Source organism: Saccopteryx bilineata, chromosome 7 (assembly GCF_036850765.1).
Source record: "Saccopteryx bilineata isolate mSacBil1 chromosome 7, mSacBil1_pri_phased_curated, whole genome shotgun sequence".
NCBI lineage: Eukaryota > Metazoa > Chordata > Mammalia > Chiroptera > Emballonuridae > Saccopteryx > Saccopteryx bilineata.
In genome coordinates, this window is record NC_089496.1 from 31515139 (window position 1) to 31541559 (window position 26421).

Below are 26421 nucleotides of genomic sequence, written 5' to 3' on the forward strand. Positions count from 1 at the left end.
ACATGTAGCTTGACTTCAGTAGGTATTATTGCAGTTGTGAAAAAAATTTACTTTATCCTTGAACATTTTTAGCCTGTTAAAGTTCTTGGTGTTGAAAAGAAGAATCATTGCCAAATAGATTTCTTAGAAAAAAAAATTTATTTTGGTATTGTGTCATAATTCATAAGTTAAGAATTCAGTCAGGTAATTTTAATTATACTTTTTTAAGGATGTTGGAGACTCATTGTGGTCCTTTCATTGTGAAAATAATTTTATTTGTGAAGGATGATTTTCAAAGAACAGATTTTTTCATTCTGCTCTTTTCACAGATTTACAAAGGGTCAAATTCATCATACAAATTCGTGCAGACATACTATTTTATAAAGTAATAACATTCTGATATGTATTGCACCATGCTAGCTTTGAAGATACATTTGTGAACAGGGTATATGTGGCTTATAATGAATAACAAAATTTAAAAGGTGATACTGAATACTCACTTATGGAGAATTGATCTTTGTCCTATTGATAGGCTGTTGATGGATTTTTGGAAGATTATACGTAGTGTTTTATATTTTATATTTAGAGAAGTTAATGTTGAGTTCAGGCCTATCATTAGTTTATTTGCTAAGCTGGCGATATCTTTTGGCTTGATTTTCAAGTGTCTCATAAGAATCTGTTGTAAAAGGGCATTTTCAATTAATAGGTGACTTTTAACAGAAGTTCACAGGTTTCCTAGTGCACATGTGAAATACACGGCAGAGGTAGAATTCATTTGTACTGCTTGCATGACACTTTCTTCCAGTTGGTTGAACAGATGCCGGCCCACGGGGCCACTGAGAAATGACTTTGATAGATGGTTGCTGTCCGTGAAGCCAGCACACTACAGATTAGTAGAAACCCAGAGAGAATCTCATTTGCTTTGTGGAGAGCTTGGCCCAATAAGATAATTTTTCTAATTAACCTATGGAGCCCCAGTGTAGTTGGGATGCTGAGGAAAATAAACGGCTTCAATATTCTTTTTTGTCAACTGAACTGTGTATTTTTTAAAAAACATTCTTAAATGCCTGTCCTTGTCTTTCACTTTTTAAAGCTAAAGTAGTTTAATTTTCATAACGTTTTAGTGTTCCCCTGAAAACTGATGGAAGTATGTAATTATAGGTTTCTAATGGAAGTAACCGTGAAACAAAAACTCATTTTAATCCTTTTCGCTGGTGTAATAGCTGGTATAACATTTCCCTCTCACAATCCTAGCACTTTCAGTTGACTTGAATGGCATAGAGAAGAAAATGTTGCTTTGTATTTCTTATTTAAAACAAAATAAACTGCGTTTGTTCAAATCAATAGAAGTTGAACATACCGGCAATTTTGCGAGCACCCAAGGAGCGAAAGCCAAGTAAAAAAGAAGGAGGCACGCAAAAGACGTCTATTCTTCCCACTGTGCTTTATAGGCAAGTAATGAAATTATGACAGATTGATACTGTATACTTTTAAATGAATACTTTTTAGTAACAAGATGTTCCAAGTATTGGAGAATGCATTATGTCCAGACCGGAACTTAAGTTAAATGCATTTAAAGTTCATTTTATTAATACCTTCATCAAAGATGCCTTTCAAGTTTAATAACAGAAGAGATTTTTCCTCTTTTAATAAGATGAATGAAATGACTTTTTGTATCCTTTAAGTAACTGGGAATATATATGCATAAGCTTCATGGAAATGAAAAGTGACTATAAATAATGTAGATGTTTATTTTTATGAATAATTAAACAATACACTAAATAGGCATTTTTATTTTATTTGAATAGGTTTTAGGGTTTTGCATATGTTTTTAGGTTATGATGGGTATTATATATATATATATGTATACTCTGAACTATCGCCTTTGTACAGTGGTAGATAATGAAGATAAGTTTTAGAGTTGAATCTGTACAATTTTTTCTCTCTATGCTTAGTTGTATAATTTTGTTTACAGAAGTATTTTTGTTGTTTACTTTTTTTTGGCTCAATATTTTATAATGCTCACTATTATAGTAGTTTTACATGTTCAGGACTTCTTTCTGTACCTTAGTAGGTTACAATCATTTTGTATAACTGATTATATTGATTAAATGGGAAAAGTTTAGAAGATGCTAGTAAATTTATGTTTGTGTGTGTATATATAGATATATATACATACACAAATAAATGTTTATATTCATGTAAACATGTATATATGTTTATATAATACATAAATATCCCTACAACCCCTTCCTTTTCCAGAAATAGCAGCAATAGCTACATCATCAATCTTTATAATTACTTTCCATTCCTGGTTGAAGGCTCCCTCCATAGATAATAGCAAATAACTTCCTTGAAATGTAGGAGAAGCCCACTAGTATCTTAGTGAACTGTGTGAAGACTAGCACATTCTCAATCCAGCTTCTTCCAAACAAAATTAGTTCATTTGGAACCATTAGGCATATCCATGTTCTTCTGAGTTTTATCAATACATTTACTTTATAATTAACGGTACAAAAGAAACTGAATTTTGTTTTTAAAGTCACTTCTTTTGTAGTTTTAGAGAAGTAGAACATTAGAAAATATTTGTTTTAATTATATTTTTAGAGAAAATTTGAGCTAATGTTAATGAATTTTAAGTGATATTTAAAATTAAGGTAAGAATATCTTATATATTTCCCACTCCGAAAGGTTTGTCTCTAGCACTATTTAAATTTATACTAGATCCAAGTTACTTTTCTATATTCTCAAAAGTAATTAGAACTAATAATTAGTTATTGACATTATAAAAAGACGTTATGAAAAAACATTTGATTTCAACAAAAGAAATATTAAGTTGAGAGGAAATTGTGAAATTTAAAAAATATATAAATTAACTGTTTCATTATGATCATTATTGTTCTAAAACTTTATTTGCTGCCTTTATTCAAAGTTGTGGAATTTGTAAGAAGAACCATGATCAGCATCTTCTTTTGTTGTGTGATACCTGTAAACTCCATTACCATCTTGGATGTCTGGACCCTCCTCTTACGAGGATGCCAAGAAAGACCAAAAACAGTTATTGGTAAGTAAAATGGAGAGGATTTAGATGTTAGAATTGGGTTGGCTTCATTTCAACAGTGTAAAATGGAAGTGTAACATTATTTCCTAATAAAATTTTTGGCACATTTTAAAGTTGATACTTTCATAAATATTTTATCCAACTCTATTGAGGTATAATCAATAGAGGTATTTAAAAATAGCCCAGATGTTTTAGTGAGAGCTCTCTCCAAAAGACCTAAACTGCATAAGACCCTATGCATTGGTTGCAATGTTTTAAAGTGAAAAAGTTGAAGCTAAAGTTGCAGCAAATAAAAGTATCTTTAATATCTTTTGGTTTCTAGTGATCAAATTGGTCTCTAAAATCAACTTAGTTTTGCTTAGCAGCTAATTGGGTACAGTATATGTTTGGAGTAAGTTTTAGAGAATTATTTTTCTTTAGTTTATCTCAAATGGGGGAGGCAGTTGTTACTTTTTGCTTTTTAACATTTTCAGATTTTTAAATGTTATATTAAAGATGATAAATACTAAAAAATTTAACTTCCTAAATATTTTACAATTTTCCATGTTCTTTATTTAAATCTATTGTATATGTATGGTATAAAAACTGTACAATGGTATGCCATTATTCATCTTTTTCCCATTCTATGCATTCTCTGATGCCATGTTGGTAGCTTGAAATTAACCATGGTTAGGAATTTTCTTACCATGGAGATTGGCAAATGCTATAAATTAGGACTTTTTCCCATAGAGAGCCAGGTGATAGTTAATATAATATTACTGCCTAACCTCTGCTTTAGTATCTGTTTAGCTTTCCTCAGTCTTTTTTGGAGGGGCTTAAATTTCTACAAAGCCCACTAGTATAATTTCTGAATATCATCAATTTTTGCTTTTTGTGCCTGTCTGCGAAAGAGTTAACCAGCCTGATGTTATATGACGATTATAGACCCAATGATCTTGATAAGATTTGCTTAAACTCAGGGTGATTGCCTCTTATCAGCCTGTATCATCAATGAAAATAGTATTAAAGTTGTTTATGCTATGCAAGCCTATGGTAACACCCTTACTACTGTATACTAATACCCCTTATGTTCACTGTTATACAATCTCTTGCCTTCTCAGATACTGCATCCCACTTGCTAGACTGTTCTAAGTGCCTGCTCCTCAGCTTTTTCTTTCAATGTCAGTATTGCTTTTATAGAGACACTAATTTTAGATCTGGTTGCTTTCTATTTGGTCCATTCCATAATATTTCACTGCGCTATGGTGGATGACTTAAGACATGCCACAGGAAAGATGCAATGGGTAAAGATACAGAAGTAATTATTGGTGGAGAGTAGGAAGGTAAGAGTTCACATTAGGCAGGCTTTGACTTTTCAGTGAAACAGAAATAGTCTGTTGAGAGGGAAAAGGCACAGGATGATGATGGGCTTTAGGAGAGTTTACAATATTTCTGTGGGGAAAAAATTCAGAGATAACTGACTTGCTGAAACTATATAGTCAGAATGTTCAGTGAACTAGTTTAGTATGATTAATTTGTTTTTCTCCAGTATGCTCAATTGCCCAGGAATATGAGAGTTCCATACTTTAGAATAGGAATAGGCAATGCCAATGAAGAATCATATTAAGTAGGTGAGAAATTTGGCAGGATATAGATGGACTAATGAAGGTGTAATCCAGGCTAGTGTTTTTCTTTTCTTTCTTTTTTTTTTTTACAGAGACAGAGAGAGAGTCAGAGAGAGGGATAGGGACAGACAGACAGGAACAAAGAGAAATGAGAAGCATCAATCATTAGTTTTTCATTGCAACACCTTAGTTGTTCATTGATTGCTTTCTCATATGTGCCTTGACCGTGGGGCTACAGCAGACGGAATAATCCCTTGCTCGAGCCAGCGACCTTGGGTCCACGCTGGTAAGCTTTGCTCAAACCAGATAAGCCAGCGCTCAAGCTGGTAACCTCAGGGTCTCAAACCTACATCCTCTGCATCCCAGTCTGACGCTCTATCCACTGCGCCACCGCCTGGTCAATCTAGGCTAGTGTTTTTCAACTGCTGGTGAGCCAGAAATTTTGTGCCAGTCTGTGAAAGAGTTAACCAGCCTGATGTTGTATGACAATTATAGACCCAATGATCTTGATAAGATTTGCTTAAGCTCAAGGTGATTGCCTCTTATCAGCCTGTATTATCAATGGAAATGCTATTGAAGTTGTCTTAGATATCACTGGATATCATGAAGAACATTTACAAATCATGCACAATAGAAAAAAGCATTTGGACAAATTTATCTAGTATTCAATGTTACACAGAAGATGTAGGAATGTATCCACTTTTCCAAATTTTTGGATTGCTGCAGATGTCAACTGGAAATTTATATTTAATATAAGAGGTCAACATTTAAGAGCATTAGTTCAAAGCCTTAACTATCATTACCCTGCAAATGAGGATCCCCATAAAGTTAACCTGGATCAATAACCCATTCATGGAAGACAGCAACTTCTGCTCCCTTAATCACTGTGAAGAAGAAAAACTGATAGATTTATCTTCTGATGTCACTCTGGTGTCCAAACATAAAAATGCAATCATTGTCACAAGTTTGGATATCACTGGGAGAGGAATATCCGTCTCTTAGTTACAAAGCTATTACATTTTTAATCATTTTTCTGCTACCTACTGTGTGAGAAGACTTTTTCTGCCCTATTATTAATAAAAATTAAACAGAGAAACCAAATGGATGTCATCACAGTGCTTCGTCTTTTGGAAACAAACTGCAGCCTCTGTTATCAAGTGTTCTTGCGAAGAAGCAACAGATTTAGCACCAGCTTTACTTGAATTAAATCTTGCTCTCCAGTAATTTCAGTTTTATTCCATTGAAATACATATATATCTTTCCTTGATCATCTGGTAACTAAAAGATAAAGCACAAAATACAAATAATGTTTTTTATTTCTGCCTTAGTGGTCCCTAAAATAATTCTCCTGTTTTCACTGGTCCCTAAGTGTAAAAAGGCTGAAAACCACCAATCTAGGTTTCATTTTGTTTGTACTTATGCCCAGTGTTTGAACTGTACAGTGGAACCTTGAGACATGAACAGACCAACATACGAATTTTTTAAGATACGAGCTGTGACTCGGTCCATATTTTTGTTCAAGATCCGAGCAAAATTCCGAGATACGAGTCGTGATTCGGGAAGCTGCCACCAGTTGGTGCGTTGGCGCACGGGTCCAGTATCAGCAGTTTGATATACGAGTTGACTGACTTACGAGCTCGGTTACAGAATGAATTAAATTCATATCTCAAGGTACCAATGTATTTTATCTTGCTTTTAATTTGTTATGTTTGGTTTGCTTTTAAAAAACATAGACTCTTGCACACTGGTTTACATTCTTTCTAAAACAAGTTTGGTAGGATATAAAATAAATAGTTAAAGGTTTGATTTATTACATTAATAAATAGGTGTTTAAATTTTAGAGTACTATGTTTCCACTACCTTTGACTTGTCTAATTATTTAAAGAATATTCTGCCTGCCCTGTGGTGGCACAGTGGATAAAGCATCGACCTGGAATGTTGAGGTCGCCAGTTCGAAACCCTGGGCTTGCCTGGTCTAAGCACATATGGGAGTTGATGCTTCCCCCCCCCTTTTGTCTCTCTCTCTTTCTCTAAAATGAATAAATAAAATCTCATAAAAAAAAGAATATTCTAAAGAGTATTATTTGACAGGGAATTGAATAATATTTATTACATTTTGTTATTCACTGGATATACCTTTGTTTATTTTAAGATGAAAAGAAAATAAATAGCAAAAATCCTTCTATGAAGAATCAGTGTTTTGTTTGTTTTTTGTCCTCTCCTTCCATCGCTCTTTTCTTTGAGATGTAACTGGCATATAACACTATTAGTTTTAGATATGCAGATAATGATTTGATGTATGTATATATGGTGAAATGATTACCATAATCAGTTAATCCATTACCACACATACTTACAATAATTTTTTTTATGATGAGCACTTTTAAGATCTACTCCTTTTTGAATATACAATATAGTATTGTAACTACAGTCACCATGCTGTACATACATCCCAGGATTTATAACGGAAAGCTTGTACCTTTTGACTACTTTCACCCGTTTTACTCACCACCCATCCCTCCTGCCTCTGGCGTATTCAGCAATCGATTCTCTATATCTCTGAGTTTTTTGTTCATTTATTTTTGAAGATTCCACACGTAAGTGAGATCATAGTTTTTGCCTTTGACTTACTCGTTTAGCATACTAACTTCGAGTTCTATCCATGTTGCTACAAATGGCAAGATTTCACTTTTTTTTTAATAAATAAATTTTTATTTTAATGGGGTGACATCAATAAATCAGGGTACATATATTCAAAGAAAACATTTCCAGGTTATCTTGTCATTTAGTTCTGTTGCATACCCATCACCCAAAGAGAGATCGTCCTCCATCACCCTCTATCCAGTTTTCTTTGTACCCCTCCCCCTCCCCCCCTCCCTCCTTCCCTCCCCCCACTCCCCCCCCCGTAACCACCACACTCCTGTCCATGTCTCTTAGTCTCACTTTTATGTCCCACAAATGTATGGAATCCTGCAGTTCTTGTTTTTTTCTGATTCGCTTATTTCACTCCGCATAATGTTAATCAAGATTCCACCATTCTGCTGTAAGTGATCTGATGTCATCATTTCTTCTAGCTGACTAGTATACCATGGTGTATATGTGCCCCATCTTTATCCAGCCTTCTATTTTTTTTTTTTTTACAGAGATTAAAAGCCTTTAAGCAAACTCTTGGCCAGATTTCATTCTTTTTTTATGACCGAATAATATTTCATTGTGTCACATTTTCTTTATCCATTCATTCATTGATGGACACAAGCTGTTTCCATGTCTTGAATATTATAAATAACGATGCAGTGAACATGGTGGTGCAGATCTTCTCAGGATAGTGATTTCATTCCTTCGGGTACATGTATACACTCAGAAGTAGAATTGCTAGATCATATGGTAGTTCTCTGTTTAATTTTTTGAGGAATCTCCGTACTGTTTTCCATAGTTGCTTTACCAATTTACATTCCCAGCAACAGTACACAGGGTTTCCGTACTTATTTCTTCTTTGTGTGTGTGTGTGTGTGTGTGTATGTGTACTTTTCTGAAGCTGGAAACGGGGAGAGACAGTCAGACAGACTCCCGCATGCGCCCGACCAGGATCCACCCAGCACGCCCACCAGGGGCGATGCTCTGCCCCTCCGGGGCGTCGCTCTGTTGCGACCAGAGCCACTCTAGCACCTGGGGCAGAGGCCAAGGAGCCATCCCCAGCGCCCGGGCCATCTTTGCTCCAATGGAGCCTCACTGCGGGAAGGGAAGAGAGAGAGACAGAGAGGAAGGAGAGGGGGAGGGGTGAAGAAGCAGATGGGCGCTTCTCCTGTGTGCCCTGGCCGGGAATCGAACCCGGGACTTCTGCACGCCAGGCCGATGCTCTACCACTGAGCCAACCGGCCAGGGCCTATTTCTTCTTTTTGATGACAGCCATACTATAGGTGTGAGGTGGTAATCTCATTTTTAAAAATTGTGATTTATTGATTTTAATGAGAGAGGAAGGAAGGATAGAAAGGGAGAGGGAGAGGAACTTTGATCTGTTTCTGAATGTGACTGACTAGGAATCAAAATGGCTACTTCTCTGTGCTTTGAAAGGATGCTCTAACCCAGTGGTCCCCAACCTTTTTTGGGCCACGGACCAGTTTAATGTCAGAAAATATTTTCATGGACCAGCCTTTACGGTGGGACGGATAAATGTATCATGTGACCGAGACAAGTATCAAGAGTGAGTCTTAGACGATGTAACAGAGGGAATCTGGTCATTAAAAAAAATAAAATAAAACATTGCTCAGACTTAAATATAAATACAACAGAAATAATGTAAGTTATTTATTCATCTCTGAGGCCCGGGAGTTGGGGACCACTGCTCTACTGCTCTAACCAACTGGGCTATGTGGCCAGGGTGCATTTTGGTTTTGATTTTTATTTTCCTGATGAAATTTATATAGGTACCTGGGAAGATTTTTCTCTAAAAAGAGGGGAAAGTATAGGATAAGGGAAAAAAGACTGTAGTGTGGAATCTTTAAAGATTAAAGGAGTTTATTTGTAAAGTAGAAAAAAAGTAAATCATGAATTATGTATAAAATTTAGAGATGGAGTATTACTAGGTTTATTACATTTAAAGATCCATGAAATTGATTTTTCTTTAACTTATACAAATAAAATTCTCTATAAGTTAATAGGTTAAATAGCATACTTCTTTACCTTAGCATTTGTTCTACATTAAAGTTATTTTTCTTCAGTAGTTAGGATTTTAAAGTCCCTTGGGTAATCATTCTGAACATATGTTGTAATGTATGGTGCTGGAGATGAACAGGCAACAGCACACTGAGAAAAATCTCTCTGCATTTCAGTGTTGAGATTCTTTTACATAAATTCCTGACATGATTTTTTATTATTTATACTTTAAAAATCTACCTTCAATTAATTGAATGCTTTGATTACTTAAGATGATCTTTAGTATTTTGCATGGGAATTATAAATTATAGGATTCTCCGCATCCACGGTTGGTTTCTGGGCCCTCTGTTCTGTTCCATTGATGTATATGCCCATTTTTATGCCAGCACCATGTTGTTTTGGTTACTATCACCTTGTATTATAGTTTGATATCAAGTAGCCTAATTCATCTGACTTTGTCCTTCTTTCTCAAGATTGCTGTGGCTATTTTGCATCTTTTATAGTTTCATATAAAATTTTGCAAAACTTGTCCTAGTTCTGTGACTTACACCATTGGTATCTTGATAGGAACTGCATGGAATCTATAGATTGCTTTGGGTAATATGGATATTTTAGTGATGTTAAGTCTTCCTATCTATAAACATGGTATATACTTGTTTGTATGTTCTTCAATTTCTTTCTTCAGTGTCTTATAATTTTCTGAGTACAGGTCTTTTACATCCTTGGTTAAATTTATTCCTAGGCACTTTATTTTCTTTGTGGCAATTGTGAATGGTATTGTTTTCTTGGTTTACCTTTCTGATCAATATTGATGTATAAAACTACAGCTTATTTCTGGATATCTGTTTTGTATCCTGCTACTTTACTGAATTTATCGGTTCTAGTAGTGGGGTGGGTCATGGAGGGTATGAGGGGATAAATGGTGATGAACAGACTTGAGTTGGAGGGATGTGAACACATAATATGCTATACAGAAATGTGTTGTAGGATTGGCATCTGAAACCTGTATAATAACTATGTTAACCAGTGTCACCGTAGTAAAATTTACTCAAAAAAATTTTAGGATTCTCTTCACTAGTAGAATATATAAAGTGAAAATATATAGGCTTAAGATATATAGGATTAGAAAATTTAGCTAAATTCATGGATGATGTAAGCTTAGTATTAAAAGAGGCCAGGTATGCTTTTTGACATAATGAAATATAACCATGACATTTTCCTAGCTATTATTAAATTAGATTAAGTTGGACAAGACACATGATTTTATCTTAGGTTATTATTTCTTAATGTCTTATGTGCCAATTAACATAGCAGAGATATATTTTTGTATTTTGGTGGATATTTATAAGATGGAAACTAAACTATCTAATAGATTGTTGAAAAAGTTGCAAGTAGTGTGTTCGCCTGTGTCAACTCTGTACGGTAACTAGCATGTGGTAGTTGTCTTAATAGGACTGGATAAATTTCTGCAGTTGTGTTTACATATCTTTTGATTTCTGCTTTGTTCAATGTTTTGTGGTGTTCAGGGCAACAGTTTTATTATCTGAGTGCTCCAAAAGCAAGTTTGTCACCTAAATGTACTACTTTTGATGGAAATAAGAATGAACATGAGAAGTTAGAGTATGTCCTGACAAGAGTTATAGTTAGAAGGGGAATAATTCAATGAAAACACACACACACACACACACACACACACACACCACAATGATTCATCCTAATACCCCAGAAATTCATGCATGTTAAAACTCAATTGGAACTTAGAAACTTTGACTATATTTTGCTGTAACTAGTAGAAATGATCACTTAGTATTAAGATTATATGCTGTATAAACAAGGTACTGGTCCTTTTCTATGAAATAATTTGATATCTTTTTATAGGTATTTCTGTTTCAATAGTTATGTTTATTATTATTTACTAATAATATCTAACCTTTGTGGGGTTTTCACAATTAAGGACTGTCTATAGGTTATTTCAATTAGGGGATTCGGTATGGTGTTTTCAGATGAACCTTTACTCTTCTTATCGGACAATACAAGAGAAATATATTATACTTTAGTTGTACTTTTATTTCCATGGTAATCTATGATTCCAAGGACTAAAGTGCTTAGTTCTGGTCTTAGATACATAAAAAAAAATTTTTTTTCAGATACATAAAAGTTTTTAAGTAACACATAATATATTTCTTCCTTGTTTTTCTTTTATTGGTTATTGTTTTTACTGTTAAAATTTTTGCTCAACAGTTCTGAAATAAATGAGAATTTTAAGATCTTAAGATTAATGCCTTAAAAATTAATTTGCATTATAATAATAAATATATTTTTATTAGCAACTCAAATGGCACTTTGTATTTAACTGTTACTGAAGTTCAAATTTTAAAGCTATTACTTTTTAAAATAAAATAGTTTGATATTGTTTTACTGTATTAATTAGTGAGAGACATGAATTTCGTTGGAGTATGCATTCAGGTGATAAGAGATCTTTGAAAATACTTGATGAGAGAATTCTAAGTTTCATTCAAGGGTATTGATATAAAAATAAACTATCAGATATAATTTTACATAGTATTCCATTTTTATGAAAAGAATACTTCTAGCTTAGACTTTTAGAGAGTTGCTTTCTGAGCATTCTTTTAAATCTGACTTTTATCAACTTGGTATGACTTTTTGAAATAATTTTAATATAAAGATTTCCAGCAGTCATTGTGTAGACTTTTGCTGTTCAAATGTTAGCTGCTGGCCTCATGTGGCTATTTAAGTTAATCACATTTTAAATTTACTGTTGTCATTCTTTTTTTTTTTTTTTTTTTTTGTATTTTTCTGAAGCTAGAAACGGGGAGAGACAGTCAGACAGACTCCCGCATACGGCCGACCGGGATCCACCTGGCACGCCCACCAGGGGCGATGCTCTGCCCACCTGGGAGCGATGCTCTGCCCCTCCGGGGCGTCGCTCTGCCATGACCAGAGCCACTCTAGCGCCTGGGGCAGAGGTCAAGGAGCCATCCCCAGCGCCCGGGCCATCTTTGCTCCAATGGAGCCTTGGCTGCGGGAGAGGAAGAGAGAGACAGAGAGGAAGGAGAGGGGGAGGGGTGGAGAAGCAGATGGGCGCTTCTCCTGTGTGCCCTGGCCGGGAATCGAACTCGGGACTTCTGCACGCCAGGCCGACGCTCTACCACTGAGCCAACTGGCCAGGGCTACTGTTGTCATTCTTATAGGAATTTCTCTTTTTCTGTATGGGTAGTCAGTGTGTACCCTGTGGTCACATATACTCATGTATACTTTTTTTTTTTTTCAGGGACAGAGAAAGAGTCAGAGAGAGGGATAGATAAGGACAGACAGACAGGAATGGAGAGAGATGAGAAGCATCAATCATTAGTTTCTCATTTGACACCTTAGTTGTTCATTGATTGCTCTCCCACATGTACCCTGACCGTGGGCCACAGCAGACCGAGTGATCCCTTGCTCAGAGACCTTAGGTCCGAGCTAGTGAGCTTTATTTGCTCAACCCAGATGAGCTCGTGCTCAAGCTGGTGACCTCGGGGTCTCGAACCTGGGTCTTCCGCATCCCAGTCCGACGCTCTATCCACTGCGCCACCACCTGGTCAGGCTCATGTATACTTTTATATATTCTTCACATAACCTGAAATTTGCATTTATAGAAACCAATGCTAACACCAGAAGGTACAAAAGAATTTATGAACTTTGATGTTTTCTTTATGTAGGCAGTGTTCAGAATGTGACCAGGCTGGGAGCAGTGACATGGAGGCAGACATGGCCATGGAAACCTTACCAGATGGGACCAAACGGTCCAGGAGGCAGATTAAGGAACCAGTGAAGTTTGTTCCACAGGACATGCCTCCAGAGCCCAAGAAGATTCCAATAAGAAACACGGTAATTTATTCCCTAATTATCATGATCATTTTTAAGTCCTGAGGGCACAACTGAAGAGGTGAGAAAGACTAAGGGTGAACATACACTCTGGATCCAAAGAAAGAAACATGTAGATTGCTACTGGTTATTCTTAAGACTGTATTATCTTATATTACAAAATATACCATACATACCTGAGAACTTATAGGTTATGTCTTCCATGTAAAGGATAATAATAATGGACACCCATTGTTAATATAATGAATGCACCAAGTTCAAAAACAGAACATTACTAAAGCTTTTTGGAGTCCCCTGTGAATTCCTGGGTAATCACATTTTTATTCATTTAGCCCAGAAGTTGCCTTCTTCTGCAATTTTATATTTCTCATTCTCTTTTCTTAATTGCACTCCAAATGTATGCATTCATAAATAATCCATAGCTTTTCTGGTTTTGGATTTTGCATAAATTGACTCAAACTTTCTTCTTCTGTTACTTGATACTTTGACCAATATTATATTGATTTTATTCCACCTATGTTGATCTGGGTAGATGTTGGGCAAATGAGTTTGTAAAATTTGTATTATTTGAGTTTGCTCACTTTTAGTGTTAAAAAAATGGCACTGGGCAGCCCCAGGAATGTGGTCAGTGAAATTGCAAATTACCTTCCTGCTTGGGAAGGGCCATTGTCTTGCCAATGTTTGCTGGAGGAGAGGTTTTCAGGCCAGAAAGTATTGAAAAGAGAAGAAGGAGAAGAGAAGGGGGAAGCCATGTTTTTGCAGAGTTTGTGCAGAGAGAAGAGAGAAGATATGTAGATGGGGAACCAGAGCTGAGGGATTTCTGCGAGTTCCGCAGAGACCGGTGGGGCCTTGGATTCTAGGAAGAACTGGAGAAGATTCTCCTGGTTGTGTAACAGGATAATGTATCAGTAGCTTTGTGAGCTCTAAATGAATGAACAAGGAAGTGTTTTCCCTGTGTGTTGCTCATCAGCTGGTGCGAGACTTTAATAAAGGAATGGCCCACCATTTATTGGCTCCACTGTTTCTTTATCGTCTGCCTGAATCTAATGAGAACCTGCATGTGCATGGCCACTACAATGGTGATGCTTGGCCTTACAGTAGTTATAATTCATTTATTTTACTATGGTGTAATTTTCTTTTTGAAAAACTAGATCATTTTATCTTTTTGATCTGTAGATTATCAGTTCTGCTGTTTGCATTTTTTTAAATATAAATAACTTTTCTTTAAATAATTTTGTAAATGTCTCCTACAGCATAGCAACAAGGAGTTAGGAGTGGCTTTGCACAGCAATAGGATAACTGCATCTTCACTTTTGCGAGATAATTGCAACATTTTGCAAACCAGTTTAAACTCATACCAGGAATGAATCACATTCCTGTTGCTCCCAAACTTATTTTGTCCTTTGTTTTAATGCTCTTCAATGTTATACATATACAATAGTATATTGTCGCTTTATTTTTGCATTTCCCTGAAAACTAATAATTTTGAGCATTTATATATATTATATATTTTTGGTCAGTTGTAGTTCCCCTTTTAGGAAATGTATATCAAGTCTTTTCCAGTTTTTCTATCAGGTCATTAGCCTGTTTCACAGTAATAATTCTATGAGGCCAGGCTTTAAAGTATTTCTTCCAGTAAATATTTATATTTGTTATTACCAGATGCTTGGAAGTTCTACAGCCTGGTGTGTTTCTCCCGTGACATGACTAATGTGAATTTGTGCTCCAAACCCGTGAGGGCTGACTTGCAGTTATAAAGTCTTTGGGGAGATATTTTAATTTCTTACTTTGAGCCAACATAGTCACTTGAAAAATCTACCTCCCGAGGGAGATGGAAAGATTCTTTCAGGCTAGTTGTCATCTTTTGTTTTGTTACCTGTTCAGTTTTAGAGTCTTTATTTTATTCCATAAAGTAAAAGTTTTCTTTAATCTGTAGTAACCCTCTATATTGTAATCACTTGAAAGGTGTCATTTAAGAGAGTGACCTATGTTATTTCATTCAGTTTTGTATTATGGGCTCATTTGAAAATGATGAGGCAAATCTGGGAATTGTTATCTTTTATTGAAATACCGTATTTCCCCATGTATAACATGCACCCTTTTTGAAAAATTTGGGGTCTAAAAACGGGGTGTGTCTTATACAGTGGTTGTAGATTTTTTTACTTGCATTTTCCACTTTTTTATTTTTTGCGCGGATGAGTAGTAGTATGAATTTTCTGATGAATAAAACTTGAGTTCAGTAACTTTATGTAATTCATTTTTTTCAAATTTCAAGCCCCAAAATTAAGGTGCATCTTACACATGGGGAAATACAGGGTAGTTAATTTTGGGTGCTCTAAATGGATCAACTTGTTTTTATTTGTAATTTTCACAAGTTTAAAACATTTTTTAAGGCTTCACAAATATATTTTGTTTACAAATGAACTAGAGAGAATTTTCCTTCATTGAATAACCTGCTTATTTCTCTGTTCCTAAAATATTTTCTGTAACTGTTTGATAGCAGTTATTTGCAGCTATTCTTAAGATCTTAGAGAAAAGCTTACTATTTCATGTTGATATCTACAAAGGTTATCCTTTTAAGAAACATTTTTTCTAGTTTCTTTATAGTTTAAAGAAATCTTTATGGCCAGGATTATCATTGTTACCTTTGGAGTTAGGAAGAGAAATTTTGGAGATAACTATAGTGATATTTATGTGACCATAGTTCAGTATTATTTAAGATAAAAGAGGATCCTATTTTTTAGAATTAGAATTACAAGGAAGTTTTAAATTTTCTAATTCAGTCCAGTTGCTTTCATCTTATTTTTTGTCTCTAGTTTTCTTATGTAAAAGTTTTAATCTTATAGATGTTGGTGGGTAAAACACAAGAAAAGATTCTATGCCAGCAATTTTAGGAAATGTATCTTAGTTATTTTCCTGGGAGGATTCAAGTGCATATTGAAGCTCTAAGGAATACTGCTGTTTAGAAAAATGGTTACTTTTCCTTATCTTTTTTTCTAATTTTTTTTATCACAGAGTACTTTTTTCAAGGCATATATATCATATATATATATATATAATATAATTTTATTTTTATTGTAGCATAGAGTACCATGTACCAGCTTTGGAAATGGTCTTCCAGAGGCCATGGTTTACTTGCATCAAGGTCACCTGGGGAGTTTGTTGAAATGTAGATGTTTGGATATTGTAGTATTGGAATTGGGGGTCAGGTTAAGCAGACTTCTTAGGTGTTGTTCTTATGCAGACTATTTAGATAACATTTATGATTATTACTCTTACCTTTTCCTTCCTTCTTTCCTCCATCTATCTGGCAACCTTTGATGAGCACGTTCAGTTGGTCAAGTACCAGATCAACATAAGAATGTAAGATACAGAAGAGAGTGATCAATCATTTGAATCTTACCATTTAAGCTGAATTCCTACTGTTGCCTTAAGTTTTTATCCTTACTTCTTGTTGTATTAACAATTTAAATTAGTAGATGGTATGTTAAAATAAAGTGTTCTAGTTTCCTATTTTAGTATACTTTAATTATGGGAATTCGGCTTTATTACTGTCTACTAATTTGTATAGTCCAGTGCCTCTCACAGTAAATCACTGATTTATCTCTCCCTTTAATTTTTTAACTGTTGTTCTTATATCTTTCTTCTTGGACTTTTTATTTTAGTACATATATAATATTTGGGAATAGCTCACCTCTAACTTTCTTATAATAATATTTTTGCTTTTGTTAGTTTATACTTTTTCTGCCATTATTGATTACAGTATAATTTATTTCACAATAGTCATATTATTCTGTCAAAATTTTGAAGAAACTTTTACGTTGTGACACAGGAGATTATACTCTAAGCTTCAGTTCTCATTTCAAAATAATATGTCAATCAATAAAACTTAAAACCATCATTTGTTCTAAAATTTTCTATTAATTTCTATTAAATTTCTTATTTTCCTTGGGTCACAGTGATAATACAGTTTTTAGAGAAATATTTGCGGTTATTTTATATCAGTAAAATGATTTTTCTTTTGTTATACTCATTTTGTGGTATATGAGAATTGGTATTCGGTTAAAATAATTTTACTTTTAAGGATTCAGACTTTATCATGTAATTAAGCATACACTTTAATATCTTTCTCTAAAGGCTTGTCTGTGGAGTTGTCTAAGGACCATCAAAAACATGGACTGATCAGGGCTGCTCTAGATTGAAGTCCCATTTTTTAAAAAATTTTTTAAAGTTTATTTTGTGATAGAGAGATAGAGAGAGGGACAGACAGGAAGGGAGAGAGATGAGAAGCATCAATTCTTCGTTGTGGCACCTTAGTTGTTTGTTGATTGCTTTCTCATATGTGCCTTGACCCCGGGGGTGGGGGCTACAGCAGACTGAGTAGCTTTGCTCGAGCCAGTGACCTTGGGCTCAAGCTGGTGAGCCTTCCTCAAACCAGATGAGCCCGCGCTCAAGCTGGCGACCTTGGGGTCTCGAACCTGGGTTGTCCGCATCCCAGTCCAACGCTTTATCCACTGCGCCACTGCCTGGGCAGACTGAAGTCCTATTTTTACTGAACAGTTTTCCTTACCTCCTGCTTTCTCACTTTTTATACTTTGTATCTTTATATTTAAAAATAAAATCAGGTAGATGGAAGGGAAGGGAAGGGATACACATACTAGATTAGTTGAATAAAATCTAGTATATTGCTATTATTAAGTTTAGCTTTTGTTTATCCATACTGCTAATAAATCTAACCATTTTATTATTTTGTATTTCTTCCTACCACTTATCCATTGGGTATTTTATACTTCATTACACTTTTCAAAGGTAGGTAAATCAGTAGAGGATGTGGGGGATTTGTTTACTTTTATATAAGATGATTTCATAATAAGAGCTAACATTTGATGTTGATTTATCACATGCCAGACACTGTACTAGATAATTCTCTACCTTCTTCCTCCCTTTAAAAAACATGTTAGTATTTAACTTTTATATCCTACTTTACTCAAAATGAAACTGAGGAACAGAAAGCTTGAGTAATTTACCTGTGATTGTATACTAAGCAGAGGAATAGAACCCAGACAGGCTGATTAAGAACTCATGTTTTCTCAGGTCTAGGGGGAGAGTTTAATTGAGGTACAAATAGAGATGTCGTAAAACCTTTGGTTATCAGGTAGCATAGTTGGGACTGTGGTCCTCTTAATACTGGAATGTTCATGTGTTCTTTTTCTTACAATAGTGTTATGGGAATGTAGGCACATTTCCACGCACTGTCTTGTATAACTGAGTTCATTCACATTAAATATTAGATTCAACACTCTTTGTATTCTCAACTGAGTGTGAACAGCTTTCCTTTTCACGCTTGTTCAAGAGCCTGGCATCACTCCTGTCACAGTGTAATAGTGTTGAAGTTAATAAAACGTTTGAAGGTTATTCTACCTTGAGGAAGTTGATATTAGAAAATTCAAAAAGAAAACTTTTAGAAGCAGCAAGTCAGTAAGTACGATGGCAGCATTCATATATATGAGCCACCAGTAGATATTTATCATGCTGATCTTCTATGTTGGTTTGCCTTCTTTCTCCAGATTGTGAACAGTTTGAATGAATCGTGCGGGGGGAATAAAAGAGTGTATGCTTTTGCCTTGAGAGTGAAATTGGAAAAGTACATAGCAGTTTTCTTTCCTAAGTAGTCTCTCCAAATGTACATATAAAATTTAGCTTATTAAATGTCAGCACTTTTGATTAAGCAAGGACTATCTTTGATTTGCTCGCATGGTCTGATCAGTGTTTGGAGAGATGGGCTCGTCCATGCACTCTTGTGGTCTAGTGCCCCCTTTGTGCCCAGCAAGGCGACTAGGAGAAGAATGGCGCCCACTTCTCCTGCTGACAGGCAGTTTCCATTTATCAGGGCCGGAGAGTGCAGGGAATAGAATTCTTCAGCAAGCCATCCTCTATTTTTATTATTTGGATGCTGAGAAAATTCAAGTTTTATTTTATTCTACTCTGGTTTTCTTAATAAGAATTTATAGCAATCTGAGTAAATACAGCTTATTTTGAGACATCCAGTTCATTAAGATATAGATGCTCTTTAAAGTGAGTAGCCCCCTGTATTACATTTTTCTCATTTTTTTTCTACCCAAAGGTGATAAAAAAAGATTAGTTACTTGAAAAAAAAAATTAAAGTGCTAAAGATGTAGTTTCTAAAACAGGAATTCCTAAGTGTAAAAATGAAAATACTAGACTTTCAGAAAATACTCTTCCTATAAAAACATGGAGATTCTCTCTGATTCATATTTTAATGTTATATTAGTTAGGTTACCATCAATTTGGGGGCAATTTATAATTCCAAATGTTAGGGTTATTTTTAAAATTAAATTTTAACAATAAAAGTAATATGTGAATACTTTTAGTTGTAACAAACTAATAATATCATTAAAGTCTTCTCTGACTTTCGTGCCCCCACCCAAATTCACAGGCCTTGACTATACCTTTAATACAAGCGTACATATTTTGAGCTTTGACTATGTGATGTTTCTTTTGTCAAAAAGATAAGGAAAAAATTATCAGTGAGCCATATGGGAAAGTAGTATGGGGATAGTTCAAGGACCATACAAATATTCCAAGTATTAATAAATAAAAGAAGAATGATCTAGTTTTAGAAAGTTATTCACATATTGTTTACTGTTCCAGAGATGTGACTGTGTAACATCTTAGACCAGCTCACAAATATCCCATCTCCAGTTGTCTGGCATCTCAGTATCTGTTACCCTTTATTTTTATTACTGGTACAAGTAGGAGGGCTAAGTCTAAAGAAGAATAAGAATTGAAAAGCATATTTTTATTTACCTTTATCTGTTATTTACTGTGTATTTTGTATTAATCTGCTTGTCATAACTACCCTATGAAGTAGTACCTAATAGCACTGCCTTATCGATGAGAAACTGCAGCAGAGTTGAACTAACTTCCAGCAACCTTGGGCTTCAAGCCAGCAATCTTTGGGCTCAAGCCAGCGACCATGGGGTCATGTCTAAGATCCCATGCTCAAGCCAGTGACCCCGTGCTCAAGCTGGCAAGACCTCAGGGTTTCGAACCTGGGTCTTCCACATCCCAGTCCAATGCTCTATCCACTGTGCCACTGACTGGTCAAGCTTGAGTCCATATTTTTAACTACTTGGTTGTGCTGCCTTTCTAGACAAAATTACCAGCTCTTCTCTTTGGGCCTGAATCAGAGGCTCCTCATGCTTCCGACAGCTTGGTGACTAAAGGTTTGTTCAGGAAAAGGGAAGTCACACTGTGGAGAATTTGGGGCTTATTCCACTGTGGGCGTGGATGTTAAGAAAGCTGTCACCACAGGATGGAGAAGCTCTGCTGAACATCAGAGAAATTGTCGGTGAAATATTTATCCTGAAGCATTGAGCAGGTGGTGGGAGCTGACATTTCGGTTAGCATGGTAACCTTGACAGTGAGGAGCTCCGTCTGAAGAGCACTAGTGAGTGGGAGGAAAAATGAGTGTGCGGGAAAGTCTGCCTGCCTGCCAGGGCTGTGATGTGGGAGTTAATGGAAAGGTCTGTAAGGCTGCAGCATCTGAAAAAGCCAAGCGCCGAAGTCCCCTGACCTCCGGAGAAAAATGACCTTTACTTCCCTTATGCTTCAAATCTGAGGTTACTAACGTGGAGCTACACAGGGTAGGGGACTCTGGGGGATGTGGTTTCCAGCCTGGGAGTAAGTATGGGGGTGTGGGTGTGGTGGAGGTAGATGCATGCCAGGCTGACTGTGGGCAGTCTAGCAAAGTAACCAACTGCGGTTTTAACAAGTGGCTAATGTAGTGCTTACTTGCCCTAAAAAGTAACATTTCCAGACTCTTTTCCTCCCCGCCTTCTCTTTCCTCTTTGAGGACTGTTTCTGTCTTTTTCATCCCTATTCTCTCAGCTCCGAGTATTATGTGGGGCATGCAGTAAGACCCTGAGAAAGTGGTTCCATGAATCACTGACAGCAGGAATGCAGACAGCAAACTGAAGAGTTGTCAAACACCAAGACGGTAACCTGAGTGTAGACTGACGAAAGTGAACCAACCGGGCTTTTTACAGGCCCAGCAGTGTCTACAACAGAGAGAGGGTTAACTTCTTCCCTGGCTTGCTGAATGTCCAGCTGAGCCTTCACAGTGTCTGCCATTCATTTGTGAATGAATCACAGCCCCCCCCCTTTTAAAGTTAATTAAAAAGGAGTAACATGGGTGAAGTAGGGAATCTTAAAAAAATAAAGGTTCTTGTGATAGATGATATGTCAGCTTCCATTAATCCAGTGGCTTCCCCTTCTATTTACAGAAGATACACAAATGAGTGTAGGGCTTTCTTCATTAGAATCTTCGGCAAAGAGAGTCCCTTATATTCTGGTTGCACTAAGGGACTCTCCTTAGAATCCCTATAATTTATACCGTCCATTGCCAGTGTTTATTTTGAAAGTTGGCTTTGATATAATTTATTTCTTACTGGCAAACTTATGCTTTGAATCTGTACATTTGGTTTACATAGTAATATCACTTTATAAAATAATAACTTGCATATGCCTAATTAGATATCCTGGAGAAAACTAGTAACTTTTAACTGCACTGATCGCCAGTAATAATAATAAATATATTTTTCCTTTATTGTAGCAATGAAAATGTTTAGTCTTTGCGACTGGAATCTCACTTCTTATGATATAATTCAACTTCTTTTGTTCCAAGAGAATTGCTTTTCTTCTCTTGCGTGAGAGCTTTTTTATAGGGCAGTGAATTAATTTATATATCTAGCCTACCTTCACATGTAAAATCACCATACTTTATATATTACTTGGATTAAGAAAAGCTTTTTCTTGAACTTGTTAAAATGTTATGTGGTTGCAGTCTTTCAAGTAAGACTTTTTATGATAGCACTTCCATTCCAATAGTTTCCAGTAGCGTCCCTGCCCTCCCACCTCTCCAGGTTGCTTCTCTGGTATTCCGCCAGAGCAACGTTGTAATCCCACTGACCTTGTAGGTTGCTGTTTTACTGAACTGTGAAGCATTCACTGTCTAGTATCACATAGCCCATTTTACAACTTTATAATATTCTACTTTTAACACTTAATTGTCTTGTTTTTCAACACCTTTAGAGATCCCAGTAGTTCTACAGTTATTTCATCTACTTTGATTTTGCTAATTTTCAGCTGTATCTCACAGCACTTGGAGGGTAGATCATGACTTCTGATGCATGTATCATAATTCTTAGCCTCATTGATTTGATCTTTAGCATATTTTACCTCTTGGGTAAACCTTCTGAGTCCAGTAAAGGGAAGACAATATGTTAAGGTGAACTTCCGTTTATAATATATAAAAACGTAAGTTATATTTGACATTTTATTCATAATTGTCAAAGCTGTAGGCATTATCTTTTGTGTGCGTGCTTTAGTCATGTGTATTCCTGGGTTGACTAGAGGGGGTCCTTGGGTTACAACAGTCTCGACATATGAAATTCCAAGTTTATGTTGTTCATTCCCATAAAAACTTAAAAACAATGAGACGTGTGTCAGCTTACACCACTAGCATCATCCTTACGGACTATGTGGGTGAACTGGTTTGGTGCCACGCGGTGGAGGAGACCCAGTAGCACAGCCTGTGAGGGTGGGAGCTGGGTCCCCCGGCATGCTGACCTGCGCCATTACGGACTGTTGAAAGTGCAAGGGCTCCATTTGTGTTGCTTTGTTTGGCCCTTATCATGGCTCCTAAATGAAAGTTTTTTATGTTCTAGATTATGATTTTACAACTGTGTTAAGATAGGTAAGTGACTTAGGCTAGGGGGTGTTTCGACTTACACCAAAATCCAGGTTATGTCCCTGTTGTAGGAATGGAACTGTGTTGTCACCGAGGACCCGCCTGTAGCTCTGTATGCTAAGCAGTAAAACTTGGCTGCATGGGAATCCAGGTCTTTGTATACTCTAATCTTTGTAAGTGGCTCCCTGTCTCACTCTTGAACCATGATCATATTAATTTCTCTTTAACCTAAATCTGTTGAGCAACTAATAGGCACTGGACAACAGATGATAAATAATAAAGTACCAAAATGAAAACATGCTCCATGTCGAACTAAAAGTTTTTGGAAAATTGACTGTGCTATGTAACATAATGCTAAAATGATGTTTCTACTTGGACTCTCGAACCAGTGAAAAGTGACTGAGATTATATACCTCCAGTAAAGGGTAACTAATCCTCTATTATTGCCATCATCCCCCAGATTTAGTTCCTATGAGCTAAGAAAGAAAAATCTAATATGATACTATGATGATGTTCCAGAATGATATTCTGAGGAAAATTGAAAGATTATTCCCATAGTACTGTTTTCTTGTGCTGCTCTTATCACAATTATATTGTTTTTGTATGTTTATCAGCTTAATAAATGAGTGAACAGAGATTCTCTACATAATAATGACCTGGTCACTTATCTTTAAATATTTAAGCTTCTGTTACAAGAATCCTAGTATAAGTGGAGACAGTAAAACTGGGCCCAATGATTAGCACTGTCTTACAGTGAAACGTGCTGCTTGTTCTTTGGAATAATTAAAAGCTGTATGACTATTGGTCCTGGCCAGTTTTCTCAGTGGTAGAGTATAGGCCTGGCATGTGGCTGTCCCAGGTTCAATTCCCAGTCAGGGTACATAGAAGAAGCGCCCATTTGCTTCTGCACCCCTCCCCTTCTCCCTTCTCTCTCTCTCTCTCTCTCTCTCTCTCTCTCTCTCTCTCTGCCCCCCTCCTGCAGCCATGGCTCGATTGGAGCGAGTTGGCCCTGGGCACTGAGGATAGCTCCATGGCCTCTGCTAAGGTGCTAAGAAGAGCTCAGTTGCTGAGCAACGGAGCAACACCCCAGATGGCCAAAGCATCAGCCCCTAGTGGGTTTGCCCAGTGGATCCCAGTCCAGGTGCATGTGGGAGTCTGTCTCTGCCTCCCCTCCTCTCACTGAATGAAAAAAAAAGAAAGAGTTACATGACTATAAAGGTATTTTTTGAAGGATTCTATGCATGGAGAGAAAGGATTAGATGAAATAATATTTGGCTTTAATTTTAAGTATGTGAAATAACCATTATTAAATCTAAATTCTTTTGCACTCAGTATGTTGTGTGCCCTTCTTTACATTTCTAGTCCAACAGCCATCCTTATTATCATAGTTACCCAGCGACTTATCTATCCACATACCTTCTGCTACCACTTATAATTCTAGTATCTTATGTGGATCCTATGTTTAGTCATGTTAGTAATGCTCTTATTACTATCTTTGACTCTTTATCTTTTTTTTTTTTTTTTTTTGTGACAGAGACAGAGAGAGAGAAAGAGGGAGGGACAGACAGGCAGGCAGGAAGAGAGATGAGAAGCATCAGTTCTTTGTTGCGGCTCCTTAGTCTCCTTAGTTGCTCATTGATTGCTTTCTCATATGTACCTTGACCTGGGGGGGAGGGGCTACAGTAGAGCGAGTGACCCCTTGCTCAAGCCAGCAACCATGGGCTTTGAGCCAGCAACCTTGGGCTTAAGCCAGCAATCGTGGGGTCATGGCTATGATCCAATGCTCAAGCTGGTGAGCCCTTGCTCATGCCAGCGACCTTGGGGTTTCGAACCTTGTCCTCTGCGTCCCAGTCTGATGCTCTATATACTGCGCCACCACCTGGTCAGGCCCAAACTCATTCTTTTTCCATTCCTCCTTGAAGTTTGCCAGCATCACACTGAAATGTGTTCCTTTGAGATTTAAAAAAAAATGTTAGGCATTTTCTCTATATCCATCTTTAAGATGAATATAGAATTTAATGTCATTATAAAGGATATTAAAAATATGACTCGTTCTTAAATTTAAGAACAATTTTGATTGTAGAGATTTTGAAAGATCTGAGCAGTGTGATTTTATTCTTTTACTTCACCTTAGTTGCATATCATACTTACAAGTAATTACTTATGTAATTCTTATCTGTAGACTCTTAGACCTGAAATTCCATAGATAGGTGCTGTCCTGTTTACCACTCTATAGTCATGAATTACCACAAGGTTTGGGTCACAGGAGGTACTTAGTGTATCACAAATAAGTTCTTCATTCTTCCAGTATGGCTATACATATGAAGTCAGTGTACTTTGGAAGAATCTTTTTTCTAGTTCATTGTTAGGAAGGAAATCAATCCCTTTCTCCTTGTAAGTTAATCATCTTTTGTTGGTAAGACTAAAGAATTACGGTAAAGGCAGCCTGGGATACTTACACATTATTTAGATATTTTCTCTCCATTATTTTTTATGTGGAAACTTTTCACTTGCTTTTAGGCAAGTAAATTACTTTTGAAGAACCTATAAATTAGCTTGCCTATATATATCCCCATTGAAGTTACTTTAAAATTGGTATTTGTATTTTTTATATATTTTCTAACAACTTCAATGTAACTTGAAAGCTTTCAGATTAAAAATTTACTTTTTTAACATTCTGTGTCATGTAGTGACTTCTCATCTTTCATGTAAGTGCCAAAGGACCTGTCGGGACCTACCTTCTCATAGTCTTTTACACACATGCATCATCTTCTGCTATCTTTGAAGTCAGATCTTTTTTCTTCTCTCATACATTTTTATTTCATATATATCCTTTGTGGGGGGTAAACAAATACAATAAAAAGTCAAAGTACTTTTTAGCAGCTCTGATTGAAACCATGTTGTTTTTAAGGGTGCACACCTTTTCTTATAGATCATTATTTTGGAAATAAATATAAACACTTGGTTAATCTGTTTTCCACCTTAACATTGTAAGTCAATAGCCTGTTCCAAGTGGCAGTTGTCATTTGAGAATCAAATATCCTAGGATCTACCCTGACTACATTTTTGTTAAACTGGTTTTACAAATACAAAGTGGTATTCTATTTAACAAAGTTAGAGCAAAAGTCCTAAGAATTTGAAAATCTGAAATGTTTTTAATTATATTTTAAAATTTTAATTTTTAACTTGATTGTATATATAACTTTTTGATGGATTTAGCCATAATGAAATGACTAAAGGTTACTATGCATTATGTCCTTGCCTTAATTTACTTGTTATTTCATACTTATTATTTCATACTAATGTTTAAATTAAATTATTACAGTTCTGAGAAGAAGGCTTTATTTGGAGGCTTTAGATATCAAAGCCATCATTGAGTCTAATATGAGAGTCAAGGTGACTTTTGAGATACTAAACAGATTATAGAACTTCTTAGTATTCTTAGAAGAAACGCAGGCAAAGGTTTT

The 26421-nt window shown here is 35.9% G+C and overlaps 1 protein-coding gene across 2 annotated transcripts in view; it reads left to right on the top strand.

Annotated features, from left to right (window-relative positions):
• PHF14 (PHD finger protein 14) overlaps window positions 1–26421 on the top strand; it is a 184612-nt gene that overhangs the window by 49632 nt on the left and 108559 nt on the right. For both annotated transcript variants that reach the window (XM_066239510.1, XM_066239509.1), the window contains exons 12-14: window positions 1327–1430; window positions 2912–3043; window positions 13017–13185. In XM_066239510.1, the coding sequence (XP_066095607.1) occupies window positions 1327–1430; window positions 2912–3043; window positions 13017–13185 (405 nt within the window). The remainder of the gene's footprint in view (window positions 1–1326; window positions 1431–2911; window positions 3044–13016; window positions 13186–26421) is intronic.